Source organism: Manacus candei, unplaced genomic scaffold (genome assembly GCF_025592945.1).
Source record: "Manacus candei isolate 608988 ecotype Guabito, Panama unplaced genomic scaffold, ASM2559294v1 h1tg000014l, whole genome shotgun sequence".
NCBI lineage: Eukaryota > Metazoa > Chordata > Aves > Passeriformes > Pipridae > Manacus > Manacus candei.
In genome coordinates, this window is record NW_026138062.1 from 82,742,746 (window position 1) to 82,757,317 (window position 14,572).

The following is a 14,572-nucleotide window of genomic DNA, read 5'->3' on the forward strand; positions in this document are numbered from 1 at the left end:
GGTTAATGATGACAGGGAATGTTTTTTTGAGCTGTAGATGCAATACAGCTTTTTCCCTAATGTTTCTTTGAAAGTAAAAACTGTTGGCAGTAAAATAATTAAGAATTGAAACTCTCATACTGTGATTCTGGAAAATAGGAAAGAATAAGGTCTTAGACAAGTTCTCCTAACTGTAGAGTGAATTCTTAACATTGTTCCTTCTCAGCAAGGAGTATGATAAATCCAAAGTACAAGCTTTGGCCTAACATTCCCTAAAAGCCATTTGAGTTAATGAGGATGACTTGATTTCTGGTTCCAAAACCTTCTGCCATTGAGTTCATGAAAGCCAAATATTTGTCTTCTTATCCAGAAGGTTGAATCGGAGTTCTCATGTGATTGAAATGTTGCTAAATTTCAGAACAACATTATTTTAGTGGAAGTCTTTTATTACAGAGAAGCAAGTGCAATTTTCAGATTCCCTAATGCTATGGAATACTCCTTCTTGCAGCTTTTGCACTTAGCTTGGATTATTACTGTTGCAGAATGTGCAAAATAAGATTGTGTTGTATTCTTGTAATCCTAAATGGATGTCTATCTTCTGGAGTCCTCTTTGGTGCCATATATCTAAGAAATAAGAGAATGATAGCACTTCATCTTACAGAACACTTTTGTATTTTTAAGCTATATGGGGGTTTTTGCTTCCTGCTATTTAATAAGGTATGTTTCCTCCCTCTGGGCTTTAAGTTTTACTTAGGAAGAGCAAATTCAAAACATCACATATGAAGTTGTTTGGCATTAGAGAGAAATATTTGATAATAAGGCAGACCTAAGGTGATCATGAAGCAGGAATTGCTTATGGTTTGGAAAGTTGCAAAGTTCTGGAACTTTCATCCAGTGACTCCAACAGATTACACTGTGTAACTTTAGATGCAAAACAGGATGGTCTTTTACATCTTAGCTGTAAATATAATTGCTTTCTCTATGAATAATTATTAAGGACTTACTAAGCACCTTAGTGATTGTTTAGTTTTAATATCTGATGAAAAGGGTGCATGGACTAAGTAGAAAGTTTAAGTAGAAAGGATAATGAATTAAAGATGAAATAAGACATTTTATCTTTCCTTTCTCACTCTTTCCCTTCTTCCTACTTTTCTCAAAAACCTAGCTTTTGGAAATTCGTGAATCTCTCTTGTGTCAGGGTGCCAAGTGTTTCTTTTGATCTTTTCTCCAGGCTGGCAAATAAGCAGGACAGAGAAGGAGCTCTGTCAGAAGCAGATGTAATCGAGTCCTTGTCTCTGGAGAGGCTTGTCAACGAACACAAATGTCTCTGTCAAATTGTATGTATATTGTAACATACTTCATTTTCTAATTTCTAATTATATATATGTAAAGCTTCAATCCTCCAATCGGGGGGCCTGGAGACACCCCATCTATAAGGCAGCTGTCTCCTTTGAGAACGCAGCAGGATCACTCTCGAGGAGAAAAGGCAACGCAGAAAGAACCGTGTTCTGCAGAATACACCACCTAAGGAGTCTTTCTGCTGTGCCTTTTGCAATCAGATATGTCTATCTTGTATTGGCCTCATAAGCCACCAGTGTGCCTGTAACAAATGTGGATAGAGCCTTCCCAAATCTTCCTTCGTGAAGCCCAGCCATGAATTAATGATATGTAAAGCTTCCAGTAAGGTAGAAACTAAAATCCTGCGTTCCCAGAAAAGATACAGGCCATGTATCTGTTCTGCAAGAAATTCTGCTGCTCACCTTGATGTTCTAACAAATGTTTACAATAGAGATCCTCAAAATGTAATTGCTGCTCTGTTCTGAAACCATGTAAGAATAATTAAGTTACTGATGTAGTTTAAAACTTGTTTAATTGAACAGAAAATTTAGTATTCCAGCTTTTTTAAAAAGAAGCAGAAATGGAATTTGTCTGTGGGCAAATTTCCTTCCTGAATTTCCTTCGGGAAGGATCACTGTTCAGATGTGATTTTTCTCTTGGCAAAAAAAGGATTTGTAAATATTTCTGAATTTGTGGAATGCCTAAATACAAATTTACTTCCCATACTTCTCCATGTTTTGCAGTAAACAGTAATTGTTTAGCTAATTTCTTGTTTTCAGTCAAGGAATGTGATCTGAACTGCAAGTACTTTTCCCCTCCTTCCCCTTACATTTACAGGAACCTTGCTCAGCTATCATGGGCTATGGGAAAAAAATTGACAAATCAATAAAAAAGGGTTTATTTTGGCTTCTACATATCATAGCCAAAGATTTTGATGCCTTAAATGAGCGAATCCAAAGAGACACCACAGAGCAAAAGGCATATGAAGAACAGAAGAAACTGGAACGAGCTGAGCGAGTGAGAAGGATACGAGAAGAAAGGTAATTGTAATTTCTGCTTCCTCCTCTTCTTCTTTTCTCTAAGATAACTGATTCATTTCTGTAAGTGCAACCAAGCTGTCAAGGATTTAAAACTTACAATCCAAGAGTCTCCATATTAAAAGTACAGACCTGAATCCTTGAGTTTTTCTGCAGGACCTACAAGTTTTTGTCTGGTTCATGCCCTTTATCTTATTTACTCCCTTCTTGAAATGTCCTGTGAATGAGAACTGCGTGGTGGTTGTGGAGTAAATTTGGCCTTACTAATATAACTTCACAGAAGGCTAACCCAAGAAGTAAATCCTGGCATTTAATCTTAAATTGCCTTCAAGTGTGTTCTAAATTAAACTTCTGTTAAGTTAGACTCTGTAACCAATATGTGAGTATCAAAGACTAGATGTGAAACTGTATTCAAGACTATGCTTAATAAACTCCAAGATATCCAATAGGTGAGGCATGAAGAAACCAAAGATGGTGCAGTGAGGGGAAGTAGGACAAGTGGTTTATTACTTCCCTTCAAAGCCGTTTCTGGTCTTCAGCAGCCTACCGTGGTTCCTGTTAAAACCTGATGTGAATCATTTTACTGAGGAATTATTAAAATATTTGCTGAGCACCTCGTCCTCCTTATAAAGGCAGAGTTTTGTGAGTCTCAGTTCCTGTGAGAAGCTCCTGTGAAGTGCCTTGGCTATACTCTTGCTGTTTTGGTTTACTTCAGCAAGTAACTGAAGCACGTTTTAAACCCCTGGAACTTGGCATGGTCTTCATGCACATTTCACAAACTTACAAACCCATATACTGTTAGTCTGCCAGATATCTCTGTACAGACAAAACCTTCTGACCATGATGAATTGCACTGGGTTAATGCCATGCTGGGAAGTGTGGGGAGGAGGAGTAGCTTTGAAACATGTCTCAAAGAAACTGGCTCATGATATGGTCATTTCCTCTCCCCACTCAGTGACCTTAGTTGTATTTGTTCACTGGAAAAATTGATTGGGTCTGAATTGGATTAAAGGCTTAAAAGTTTTGCTAAAGTTCTTGTGCCTCAAAGGAAACCTGAGTAGTAACTTCTGTTGGTTTTGCTTGTCTCAGATATAAGAGATGACATGAACTCTCGATTTGCTGGTTTGCATCAAGTCGATTTCTTGTTGTAAGAAATAGGTTAATCTTGATTCAGTTGTAATTCTGTTTCATTTTGTGTTTCACTAATTCCCCAGGCTTCTTTTTTGTTCAGAAAGTGCATTTCCTCCACAATATGTTAGTAGCAACGACCTTGTTTCCAATGGAAAACCAGAGACAGTGGTAGTGCTGTGAAGTTTTCAACAGCACTGTCTGTTTCTCCCAAACATTATGTTTTCATGGGCAGATTACTGGCTTCCTTTTCATTCCCATCTGTGCCTCTGAACAAGGAGTTTGTTCCTTCCTCTCTCAGCACTTACAGCTGCAAAATAGATGTAACAGTGACTTCTATGTGCAATTACCATCAGATGATTCAGGAGAAGTACTTGATGAGAATGTACTTTATCAATGATGTATTATTTAATACATAGCAATGTAATATTTCTTATATAAATATCTGGAACATAAAACGTAACTAGGGCTGCTAAACTGAGCATTATGTGTCTTTCTGAACTTTTCTGAGTCTGGGCAAAGGAAGTTCACAGAACCATAGAGTAGTTTCATTTGGAAGGGACCTTTAAAGTCCATGCTGGCATAAATTGGGACATGAGTTGGGTGATCTAATAATTTTTCTCTATAACATTTATGGCTTGGCTTCTCCAGAATTCTTTGTTCATTCTCCCCCTCTTCCCTCTGCCCCCCCCCCAAAAAAAAACCCCAAAACCAACTGAAATCCACAAATGCCAAAACCACTGAAACAACAACAACATAAATCCACCAACAATGCCAAAGGGAAAAAGAAGAAGGAGCTGTACCTGATGAGGAAGACCCTGAGCCTGGGAAATATCAGAACCCCTTCCAGCCTATATCTGCTGTAATCTCTGAGGTATGAGATTGTGTGGAAATCTGGATTATTTTAGAACTGCCACTAACAAGTGTCTGAGAGGTCATGAGAAAAATGGTTAATTTCCAAGAATTGGTCTAAGTCTGTCTGCACACCATTTTTTTAATTTGTATTTAATCTTGGCAGTCTTGTTTTGTGTGCATTGAAGCAATGTTTTCATGATAAGAAACCCCCTATTATTGATGTGGGGACAAAAGTGGTGTAGGCATAGTAAAATAGATCTAAACACACATATTTCCTAATTAAACCAGTGGGGATTCAGAAGTGGAAATATTCAAGGTCTGTTTGCTTCTTGTATAATGTAGTGAGTCATAAAATCTGACTGACTTCTACAACTGTTTAGATTTCTGAGCATGACCTGTTTTCAGTTGAAAATTGACACTATTGAGAAGTTTTTTAGTTTTGAAATATGAAAATCACATTCATATATTTAAGTTTCTTTAACCTGTGTTTCTCAGTTCTGGTAGTTCTTATTTATTGTGCCATATTTTTTTATTCAGTTGACTGGAGATAACATAATCTAAAGAAACACGTAAACTTTTCCAGTAAGTAACTCAAACATTTGCTTTTCTCCAGGACAAAAGCACCCACATCCACACAGCATGTGAAATCAGCTGCATGCACAATAATACACTTAATAATAACATACAGAGGAGGAAGACAGAGTGTGCATATTGCAGAGATGGTGATTTAGTGATATAGAACTTGTGAAACAGCCTGGGATTGAGTCTGTATGACACAATAGATATTTGTCCAAATTGTGGTGGTATTTTCAGGATACTTAAGATCTGTGAAACTGTATTTTGTTTTAAATAAACATAAAGTAAAACGTAATCGAAGAGGAAGAAATTAGAAGTTTTCTAACCTCTGGACTTGATATTGTTTATATTCCTATTTTGGTTTATTTTTTTAATATGACCAAAAGTAAAGCAAGAAAACAGTCAAAAACATAAAGATAATTTCATTTTTTTGTTAATTCCCCCTCCCTCCCTCTGTACAGCATATTTGAAATTTAATTTCTTCACCTATTTGACAATAAATTCCATGCTGTATGTGGGACAGAAAATTTTTTTTCATTTTTTAATAACCTTCCTGTCTTATTAGTCAGCTTAAAAAAATTCTTACCCATTTTTGTTAGAATGAAAAGCAAATAGAAAAGGAGAAGAAGCAGCAAAGGTTGGAGACTGAAAAGGCTACAATTGTCTTGAAATCACAAGCAGAGCAGGACCAGATGGATGCCCAGCACTTATCAAGTAGCAGCAGCCAAAACACAACTGACAGCAGACTAGAAATGTGCAATTCTGCAACTACACAGCTTTTGCAGCACTCGGAAGAGAATGATCACCAAGCCTCAGATTGCCTTGACTCAGGTAGAACTTCCTTTGAATGTGTCATTTCATGTGATTTTTCACATTGGTTTTCCATATTTTTGATTATTTTTAATTATATTTATTATATAATATATTTTTTGTTTATTCTTTATTATTATTTTTCATGATACCACACATCAATTCAGTCTACTGAAAACAGGAAAATGCAGAATTAGGTTGTTGTATTGGAAAATCTTCTTCCAAAAAGCGCATGTTTGTTGGTGTGGCTGATACTGTAGCTGAAATTGGGTTTGTTTTTTATCATCATCAAATATGCAGTCCACTTTCCAACAGGACCCAGCTAGGTTGAATTTCGTTATGGAAACACAGAGTTTGCATATACTTTATGCTTAAAATTTGTTTTCTATAGCAAAATGCTGTGTAACTTTTACATTTCCCATAATTTTGTGCGTAAATTTGGACTGAAAACACTCATGTGTCTCCTCAATAATTGTTTTAGAAGATGATCTAAGATATTCTCTGAATATAAGTGTGTGATATGTAATGTTTTATTTCTGTTTACTATAGATAACAGTAAGAAAAAAAGTAAAAAACCAAAATTAAAAAGGGGCCACAGAGTAGAACCTATTAATCCAGAGGATTCTCTTCCCAAAAATCCAGCACCACCACCAGCACTTCCACCAGGTGAGTGTACTAACCACCAGTAATTGATGTCTCAATTTGTGGTTGTTAATCCTTTAAAAGATTCACTTGGGAATAATGAAACTGGAATGATCTTCGTACAGAGAAATGCTGCTAAACCTTCCTCTCTAGAAAATCTTTGATGCAGCTTCCCACTTCATTATAAGAACTTCCAGCAGTAGTGATTTGGCCTGTTCCATGGAGGAAGACATTGTTTTCCCAAAAAGTGAGTCAGAAACTTGACTACTCCTGAAAAAGTGATGAAAATTATCACTATTTAAGGGGAAATCAGCTTCTTTTAAAAGTATTTCATAGTTCTTCACCGTGGATGCAATATATTGCATACCTTGGGTGTTTGTAAATGCTTTGATTTCCCCCAGAATGAGCTGCTTTCTGTTCAGTTCCTCAGAATCAAGAGCAGTCATGGCATGTTTTGACAGTCTTTGTTTTCCTTTAGTTGGCTGGGGAACTCCCAAACTTAATAGACTTCAAAAACTCGAGCCTCTTGGTGAAACACATCATGCTGGTAATTGAAAGTATTTTGGGTTTTGTACTTTTTGAACATGTTCTCCATTGTTCATTCACTTCTACATTCATTTCATTCTTCATCTTTTTTAATGTCTTAATTCTCTTTTCATTGACCAAAACCTAAACCTTTTGCTTAGTAGAAAGCATCTTTTTGATTTTTCAAGTTTTCCTTTTTTTTTTTATGGAAAGGAAATTTATCTTAGATTCCCTTATAAAGTTTAAAATGGCTTGGGATATCAGGAGCTATTAATGATCTGAAGTTATTTGCATAGCAGCAGTACCTAAACATTAAAAAGTGCCATATTACAAACAGTAAGAGGACCAGTTCAGGACCAGTTATTTTAAGAGTCCAAATGAAAACTAAATTATTGGTCTGGAAGTAGAAATGTCAGTGAAAAAGCTTGGGATCTGCTGCTTTACCTGAAGAATCAGAGTCCCTTAGAGTTCATAACCTGCGAGCAGAAATAAGTTTAATAACTGGAAATATAAAGGTGAGGTAGGCAGATGCTTGATTTCTTGCTTCAGTAATGGCTGGTTTCTGTTTTTGGAAGATCCTGGAAGATTGTTTTTCATATGCTCACACTGCATTTTTTTTTCTGAGTTTTAGAGGGTACTTTCTTTGTTTTTCTTACATTTTTATTTTTCAAATTTTGAATACCCTAGTGAACATGGAGACATCTGGAGTAACACGAGAGGAGAGCAAACAAACTAAAGCAATGAGAACACTTACACAAATTGAATAAAGAGAACATTAATTGAGAAACTTAAGGAGAAAGGAGCTGTGGCTGTAATTACTCTTGAGCTTAACCCTGACTTGAATTAATTGAACTCTTGTCATGAGAAATTCTGAAACAACAGAACATGCAGCTTTTCTGCCAAAGAATCAAAAGCTGCCTAAAGGGAAAATAAGGTTTCTAAACCTGAGATATTTATTTCTCACAGGAATGAGGTTCATGTGCATAAAATGTAATTTATTATCTTAATCATAAAACCATCTTGCTCTTTTTTTAAAGGCACATAAAGAGAAGGCTGCAAGAGAGAAAAGCCAGATGAAGAGGTAGGGAGGGGAAGAAAGGGAATTTCAATTTTTATCTGTTGCATTTTGTAGCACGAGCATGGGTGGGAACAAAGAGAAAACCAATTAATTTGGAAGCTAACACTGGAAATATGTTGGTAGGGATCTCTTAACCAGAGGTGTCACCACTGAGATCAGAGCAAACTTGAAGTGCTCAGAACTTTGCAGCTGAATTCAAGACTTTGGCTGCTCTTTGCTGAGATTTATTCTTTTTTTCAGGAATTTTGAGACTCACAAGTTTCACACAGAACAGAAAATCCTAGGAAAGCAAGAAAACATCCATTAGGAAAGCACTATTTATAAATGAAAAAAGCTCTTCAAATGCACAGTCAAACCTTCAGTTGGGTCCTGATACCCAAGAGCATCGATTACTTATTTTGGTTAAAGCAGCTGTTTTCTTTTTCATTGGGACCATTTGAGATCCATAGAATCATGGAATCATTTCTGTTGGAAAGGACCCTTAAAATCATTGAGTTCAACTGTTAACCCAACATTGCCAAGTCTATCTTGCACTGATTTAACTTGCCATCTGTCCTTGCAACAGTGTTTTTCAGTGAGTTTTTACATATTTTGCAGACTGAGAACCTGCTCTTGATGGGATACTTATTGGAATTTTTCTAAGGCCAGTGATTCTTTATTTGGAATATTCCTGAATCGCATCTTTCTGAAAATCATCTTTTTGGCTATCCCTTCAGCAGAGAAATAACTCAGTGTTGATTTTTTTCCCCCCAGCTTTCCCCAAAATCCACTCCCAAGCTGGGTTTAAAAGTTTTCTCAGACATTCAACCTTTGTGAAATAAAAGGGCATTTTTATTTCCCTTTTGGTTTCATGATTAATTTATATAAATAGCTTGAAGGAACAATTTGCAGGGAAAGTAGAGATTCTAGTAGAGATACTTTTCAATAAGGAGAGTAGTAAGTCCTTTGTGTTTGTCTTGAATTATTTTTTTATTTTAAGTGTCAGATATTTGGTAATTCTTGCTGCTGAAATATGTAAAATTCAGGAAGTGTGAGGCTGAAACAACCTCCAAAGGTCTGGTTTTTAATGCTAGGCTTTCTCAAACATATAACTCTGCCTTAATTATGCAAACTGGAAAATTTAAGTGTTGATTTAAACACTTAAACAGACTATTTAATGTATATATTGAGTCATTTTTGTGTCATTCTTAGAAGAGAATGTTATATTGGCTGTTAACAGGTAGTAGAGTCAATTATATAAGTCTTTAATTATACCCTTATTTCACTAGAAACTGCAATTTTTCCAATCATAATAATGATTCTGGCACAACATTAGGTAATGTTAGGTGTCTGTTTATTGTCAGTGGAGGATACATTTGCAAGAATAATAAACCTCTTCCAATATAGGAGGTACAATTATCTGTCATTCCTAAAGTGGTCTGCCAGACCTCAAGAAATTAATAAATTGACTGATAAAACCATCCATTGTACAGGTTTTTTTTTGCCTTGTACTCATTCGTTGCAGTTTTCTTGCTGCTGTGACACTGAATTAGCACTATTAAAATCAAAAGATTTACTACAATAACATAAAAGTGTTATCATTTTGCTGATTAAATGTAAGGGTAACTAAAACCTTGATCCTGCAGACATGTACACATAGTCTTAGAGTAGTGTAATCCACCTTGTTTGCTTTTGTTAATTCTAGCTCAGGAGTGCAATTTTAAGTTATTGCATATGTAGAACAAGTGGAATATATTCTTCTTGGGAAATTCTGATTTATTAAAGCTGAATTTTATGTTGGCAGGCCATCAAGGCTTTGCTGGGGAAGAGGTGATCTGTATAAATAAAACTGAGATTTGAATGCTTCAAAAAGCTGCTTTTGTTTTTTCTTGATTTCTACCTGTTTCCTCTTACCATCTCTCATATTATTTTGCTTGTGAAATGCTTTGCATGTACCCATCTGCATGGTTGTTTTTTAATTTTATATCAATCACAAATGTTTGAGAATACTTGTCACTCTCTTCTGATATACCTATTGACTTTGTCTAGAGCAGTTTTACTACTTGGAACTCCTTTATTGACAAAAGAAAATGTTGCAGTTTTTTTTTAAAAAAATTCTTAATATAATTCTTTCAGAAAGTTAGTATGACTTGCAAGATAAATGCCATGCATAAATGGTCCCAAAATTTGGGATGCTGCATAGTGTTACTGTCACTTAAAACTATATTGCAATGAAGACTTTACAGCACCATTCAAATTTTGATACTTGATTTTTTCAGTTGTTGTTTGCATACTTTGGATTTCTCATTTCCTATTTTTAGGGATGTTTACAGATCACCTTTGGGCTCGATCTTGCAAATGCTTCTGCATGTTTAATAAAATGTAATTAAACCCTCTTTTGGCCAATACATCTCTAGACATTAATTAGCACTAGATTTGAAAGTTGCTTGTAGGAATTAGCTCTTAACTTGTAGACTACCTAGCTTTCATTAAAGGAAGCAAGAATTTGCCATATGTAAAAATCCTTTGGGTGACAGATTGATGTGTTTTTCTTCTCTGGAATTTCTCACACAGATTTCTATGGAAAGCCTCTGCCCCCGCTGACTCTACGCCAAAGACCCAACAGTGACACCCATGATGTCATTGCTTAACTGGATCCCAAACAGAATTTAAAACCACAAAATGAAAAAATTCCATCAGAAACATTTTTTTTTGCCCTTGAAGGAAAATTTTTAAAGTGACACTTTATCAGCATGTTACAAAATGACTTGGTGACAATTAAATCTGGAGTTTGTTCTCTCGAACTTAGTTGATCTTGTCATTCCACATCACCAGCACTTCTTCAGGGTTTGGTGTGAAATAAGAAAGGTCTGTGTGTCCATGGATGTGAACATGGTATTGAATATTTACTTGTGAAAATACATGTCCATAAACCTGAAGAAAAACAACTTCAAGATCACAGGATTGTACCGGCCCATGGAGACCTTCCTCCAGGTGCTGTGCAGTTGTTGGTATTTTTTCAGCTCATAAATTATTTTGTAAGATTCATTGTATGATAGGGTGACTATAGAAAGGCTAAACAAATATTGAGTATATTTTTCTACCTTTTTATAAAATGATTTGGAAGTTTGAGTGGACATGGGTAGCTGCTACCAATAAAGTGATACCTTGGAAGCATTAGAAAGCTGTTGGTCAAGTTAATATAAATACAGTGTGTTTGACTTACAGTAGCAAAACGCCTTTATTAGGGATTATATTTCTAGGTGTAGTATTTCATACTTCTGGCAACCTGAAGCAAGGAGTAAGACAGAAAGTTTAAAATAACTACATTTTATACAAAATATTGCTATTTGAACTGTCTGAACGTTTTCTTATCTGTTGTTTTCTTTGTTTTGTTAACTGAATCTGACATAGGTAATAAATTCTGTGGAAAAAAATTTAGTTGGGTATTGTATTGACTACTACAACATACAGGAAAATTGCACATAGTGTAAGTTTTGCACTAATTGAGTCATGAACTTTGATGGAAAACTGAATCAACCAATATGCAGATAAACTCCAACAGGGTTTAATCTCGATAACACTAAATTACCATCTTGAAAACTAAAGAAACCCCAGGGTTTTAAGGATTTAAACAATACTTCCATGTATTTATCTACATTTAAAAAAAATCACATACAAGTGATTAATTAACAACAAGGGTTACACATTGATATATTCCTGTTTAAATGTTTTTCCTCTTACACTAGAGACAACAATTGGTGTCTTGTGTAAAGTATATTGTTATGCCACTTAGTTACAGTAAGGATGAAACCCCCATTCAAAGGGATTTTTTTGAAGAAGGAGTATTTCATTATTGATTATTTTATATTACTCTCCATCTTCAGTAACATGGTAATACCAAATTACTTCAGGAGATGTTAAAGCAATGCAATGTTTATGTTCAGCACTTTGATATTGGAAATCTTTGCCATATGCCCCTTACAGCAATGAGTTGCACAAATAGACATCCACCATAATAATCAAAATTAAATTTTATTAAGATTTTTACAGAATGTGTTTGGGGGGGGGGTGGAATCCATCTTGAGATAAGTTTGGAATGGGTGGAGAGGTAAAGTCCAAGTTTAGTGAAAGGATGAAGCACTTTGTACATGACTACATGAGAGTACTTTTTTTGTATTCTAATAGCGTAACATAATTTGATTATTCTCAGAATTTGGTCATTTTCACTTGAAACAAACACAATATTAAGTGGAGGGGAGGTTGCATAAATGTTTATGTGTGCAATCTCAATTTTAACTGTAGCTCTGTTACCACTTAAGTTTTCAGCTTAAAGGCTATACTTATTTTTTTACAGCTTCAGTTTCTAGGAGTGTATTACCCTTTTATTTTACCTCCCATCAAAAATAAATGAATCAAAGTCTTTACTGAAAACAAAGCTGAATGTGCTGTTGTAACAATGCCTGAGAAACTAAAATGTCAGGTGTTGATACATATGAACTGTGTGTTATGCATGTTGTGTGTGGACACATGTATCATTTTTGATTTTGCTTTTAAAATAAATTTTACCAATATGTGACCAAAGTACTCAGAAATGGTTTTTACAGTTTTGTCTATTATTATGCTCTGTATTTTACTATGGTAGGGTTTTTTTTCAGTAATTTATACAACAATGACTTTTTTTTTTGCTCAAGCTGACATTTATATATGGAATAAAACTAATGCACAGCATCAACATGTTTCCTGTATTATCATAAATTTACAATTTTTTTGGAAGCAAGTATGGTCATAAATATTTAAGGGCTGCAAGTCTCACGTTGCTAAAATGTACAAAATAGAGACCTTATAGACAGAATTTCTGCATATTTTTGCAATAGCAGTGTGGTCAAATTTAGAATATATTGATAGATTGGCACTAAGTTATGTGTATATGTGTACATATAAAGTGCTTTTAATATTTGAGAAGTAAATTGAGAGGTAATTATCGCACAAATTAGAAGATTGATGCTTTTTGTTGTCAATAATATCACTTCCAAAATGTGTCAGTGAATTCAGCTGAGAGTATTTGTACCTAAATACAGGAGTGGTAAGTACACAGAAATGCACTGTATAAGCAGAACATTTTGCATTGTCTGTGCGACATTTTAAGTACATGTTTTAAAGATAAGTTAAAGGTATCTTCTAAAATAAGGATTAATAATTCTCATGAACTGAATTAATGTGAAGGAGAATCAGTGCATCAAAATCAGTTGTTCTGCTTGTCCTCCTTTTTAGTTAAAACCGAGAATCCACAGGACCTTACTCATAAAGGTTTTAAATGCACATTAATAGCTATAATTGTATTATTAAAATTAGGTATATTTGATATCCAGTAGATTTAGTTTCACATCTCTGATGGTAACTGTGATCCTCTGGAGGCCCCTCTGTCACTTAAAAACAATTTCCCGGTTTTGCTACTTTAGGTGGCTTTTGAAATAAGATTGCTTGGAGTGGTCTCATGACAATTTTCTTCTCCAGTAGAAAACAGTATATTTCCTGAAAACGGTTATTTTTGGATCTAATGATGTCACATTACAAAAGATTGATGGACAGTAACAAAGTAATCAGCACAGGCTTTTTTTTTTTCCTTTAAGATTCAAGCAGTATTTTTTCCAGTAATATATTCTAGTATTTTAGTGGAAAGCTTGACACTGTAAGTTCAGGATGCCACCCACTAACTTTGCCATAGTCTGTTAGATTCCTACCTTTTGGAATTCTTTCAGCTTGAAGTACTTTAAGCCCTAGATTTAGGGGGAGGGTACTCAGCATAATTTTTTGTTTCATTGGTACTGTAAAATTCAATTACTGTATATATTTTCTTCTGTGATACTGGCCTTGGCAGAATTACAGCCACGGAGAACTGTACTTTTCATACCACTTTTGTTCTGTATTTGTTGGTACAACTCATTTATCCGAAAGTCTTTCAGGTTTCCTTTCACCTTTGATACATAGGAAGTATCCATTTTGCCTGCAGGCCCTTTGTCACAGTCCTGATTGAAACCTTTTAAATAAGCTTTCAAGTGTGATGGTAATTGGCATAAATGTTCTTAGCCTTCACGAGTAGCTGCCTGAAACTCAAATATTTATCTATAGGATAGCTCTCCTACTATCATACAGATGACCTTTGCTCCCCTTTCCAGTCTGGATTTCTGAGGCTCGTTTCAGCCCTGGTTCACCTTCCAGAGAATGGCTTATCTGAAAACACATGGAAGATACTTGTGGGAATAATTCTCAAGTCTCCATCAGTTTTTATGGCAGTAGCAGCAGGCTGAGCTGGAGCTGATCCCCGCTGTGGTTCAGAGGAGGCTCTTGGGCAGCTAGACAGCAGCTGCAAAGCCTGGACCAGCCAGAAGTCTGGCTCTGGTGAAAAGGCACTAGCAGAGTCCTGACTGGTGGGTGGGGTGGGATGGCAGCAGCCCCTGGGATGCAGGTGCTGAGATGAGGATCAGTTTTGTAAGTTGACTGAGAATCCAGTTGCTGCCTGATCCTGGTTTATTTCCTGGAGAGGCAGAGGAGGCAGGATGGCAGTACAGACTCCCAAAGGAAGAAAAGAAAATCACAAAGAAACCAAAATCAAATGAAACAA

At 35.5% G+C, this 14,572-nt stretch overlaps 1 protein-coding gene across 7 annotated transcripts in view; it reads left to right on the forward strand.

Moving 5' to 3' along the window:
• The window catches only part of ARL13B (ADP ribosylation factor like GTPase 13B), a 38,081-nt gene extending 25,556 nt beyond the window's left edge, over positions 1-12,525 (forward strand). For 3 of the 7 annotated variants that reach the window (XM_051780240.1, XM_051780242.1, XM_051780245.1), the window contains 7 exons: positions 1,211-1,316; positions 2,155-2,357; positions 4,263-4,356; positions 5,513-5,744; positions 6,273-6,389; positions 6,844-6,912; positions 10,522-12,525. In XM_051780240.1, coding sequence (XP_051636200.1) covers positions 1,211-1,316; positions 2,155-2,357; positions 4,263-4,356; positions 5,513-5,744; positions 6,273-6,389; positions 6,844-6,912; positions 10,522-10,598 — 898 coding nt within the window. In that variant the 3' untranslated portion in view covers positions 10,599-12,525. The other 4 variants (XM_051780243.1, XM_051780246.1, XM_051780247.1 and 1 more) reach the window with 4 other exon arrangements.
• Positions 12,526-14,572: the final 2,047 nt, after the last annotated feature.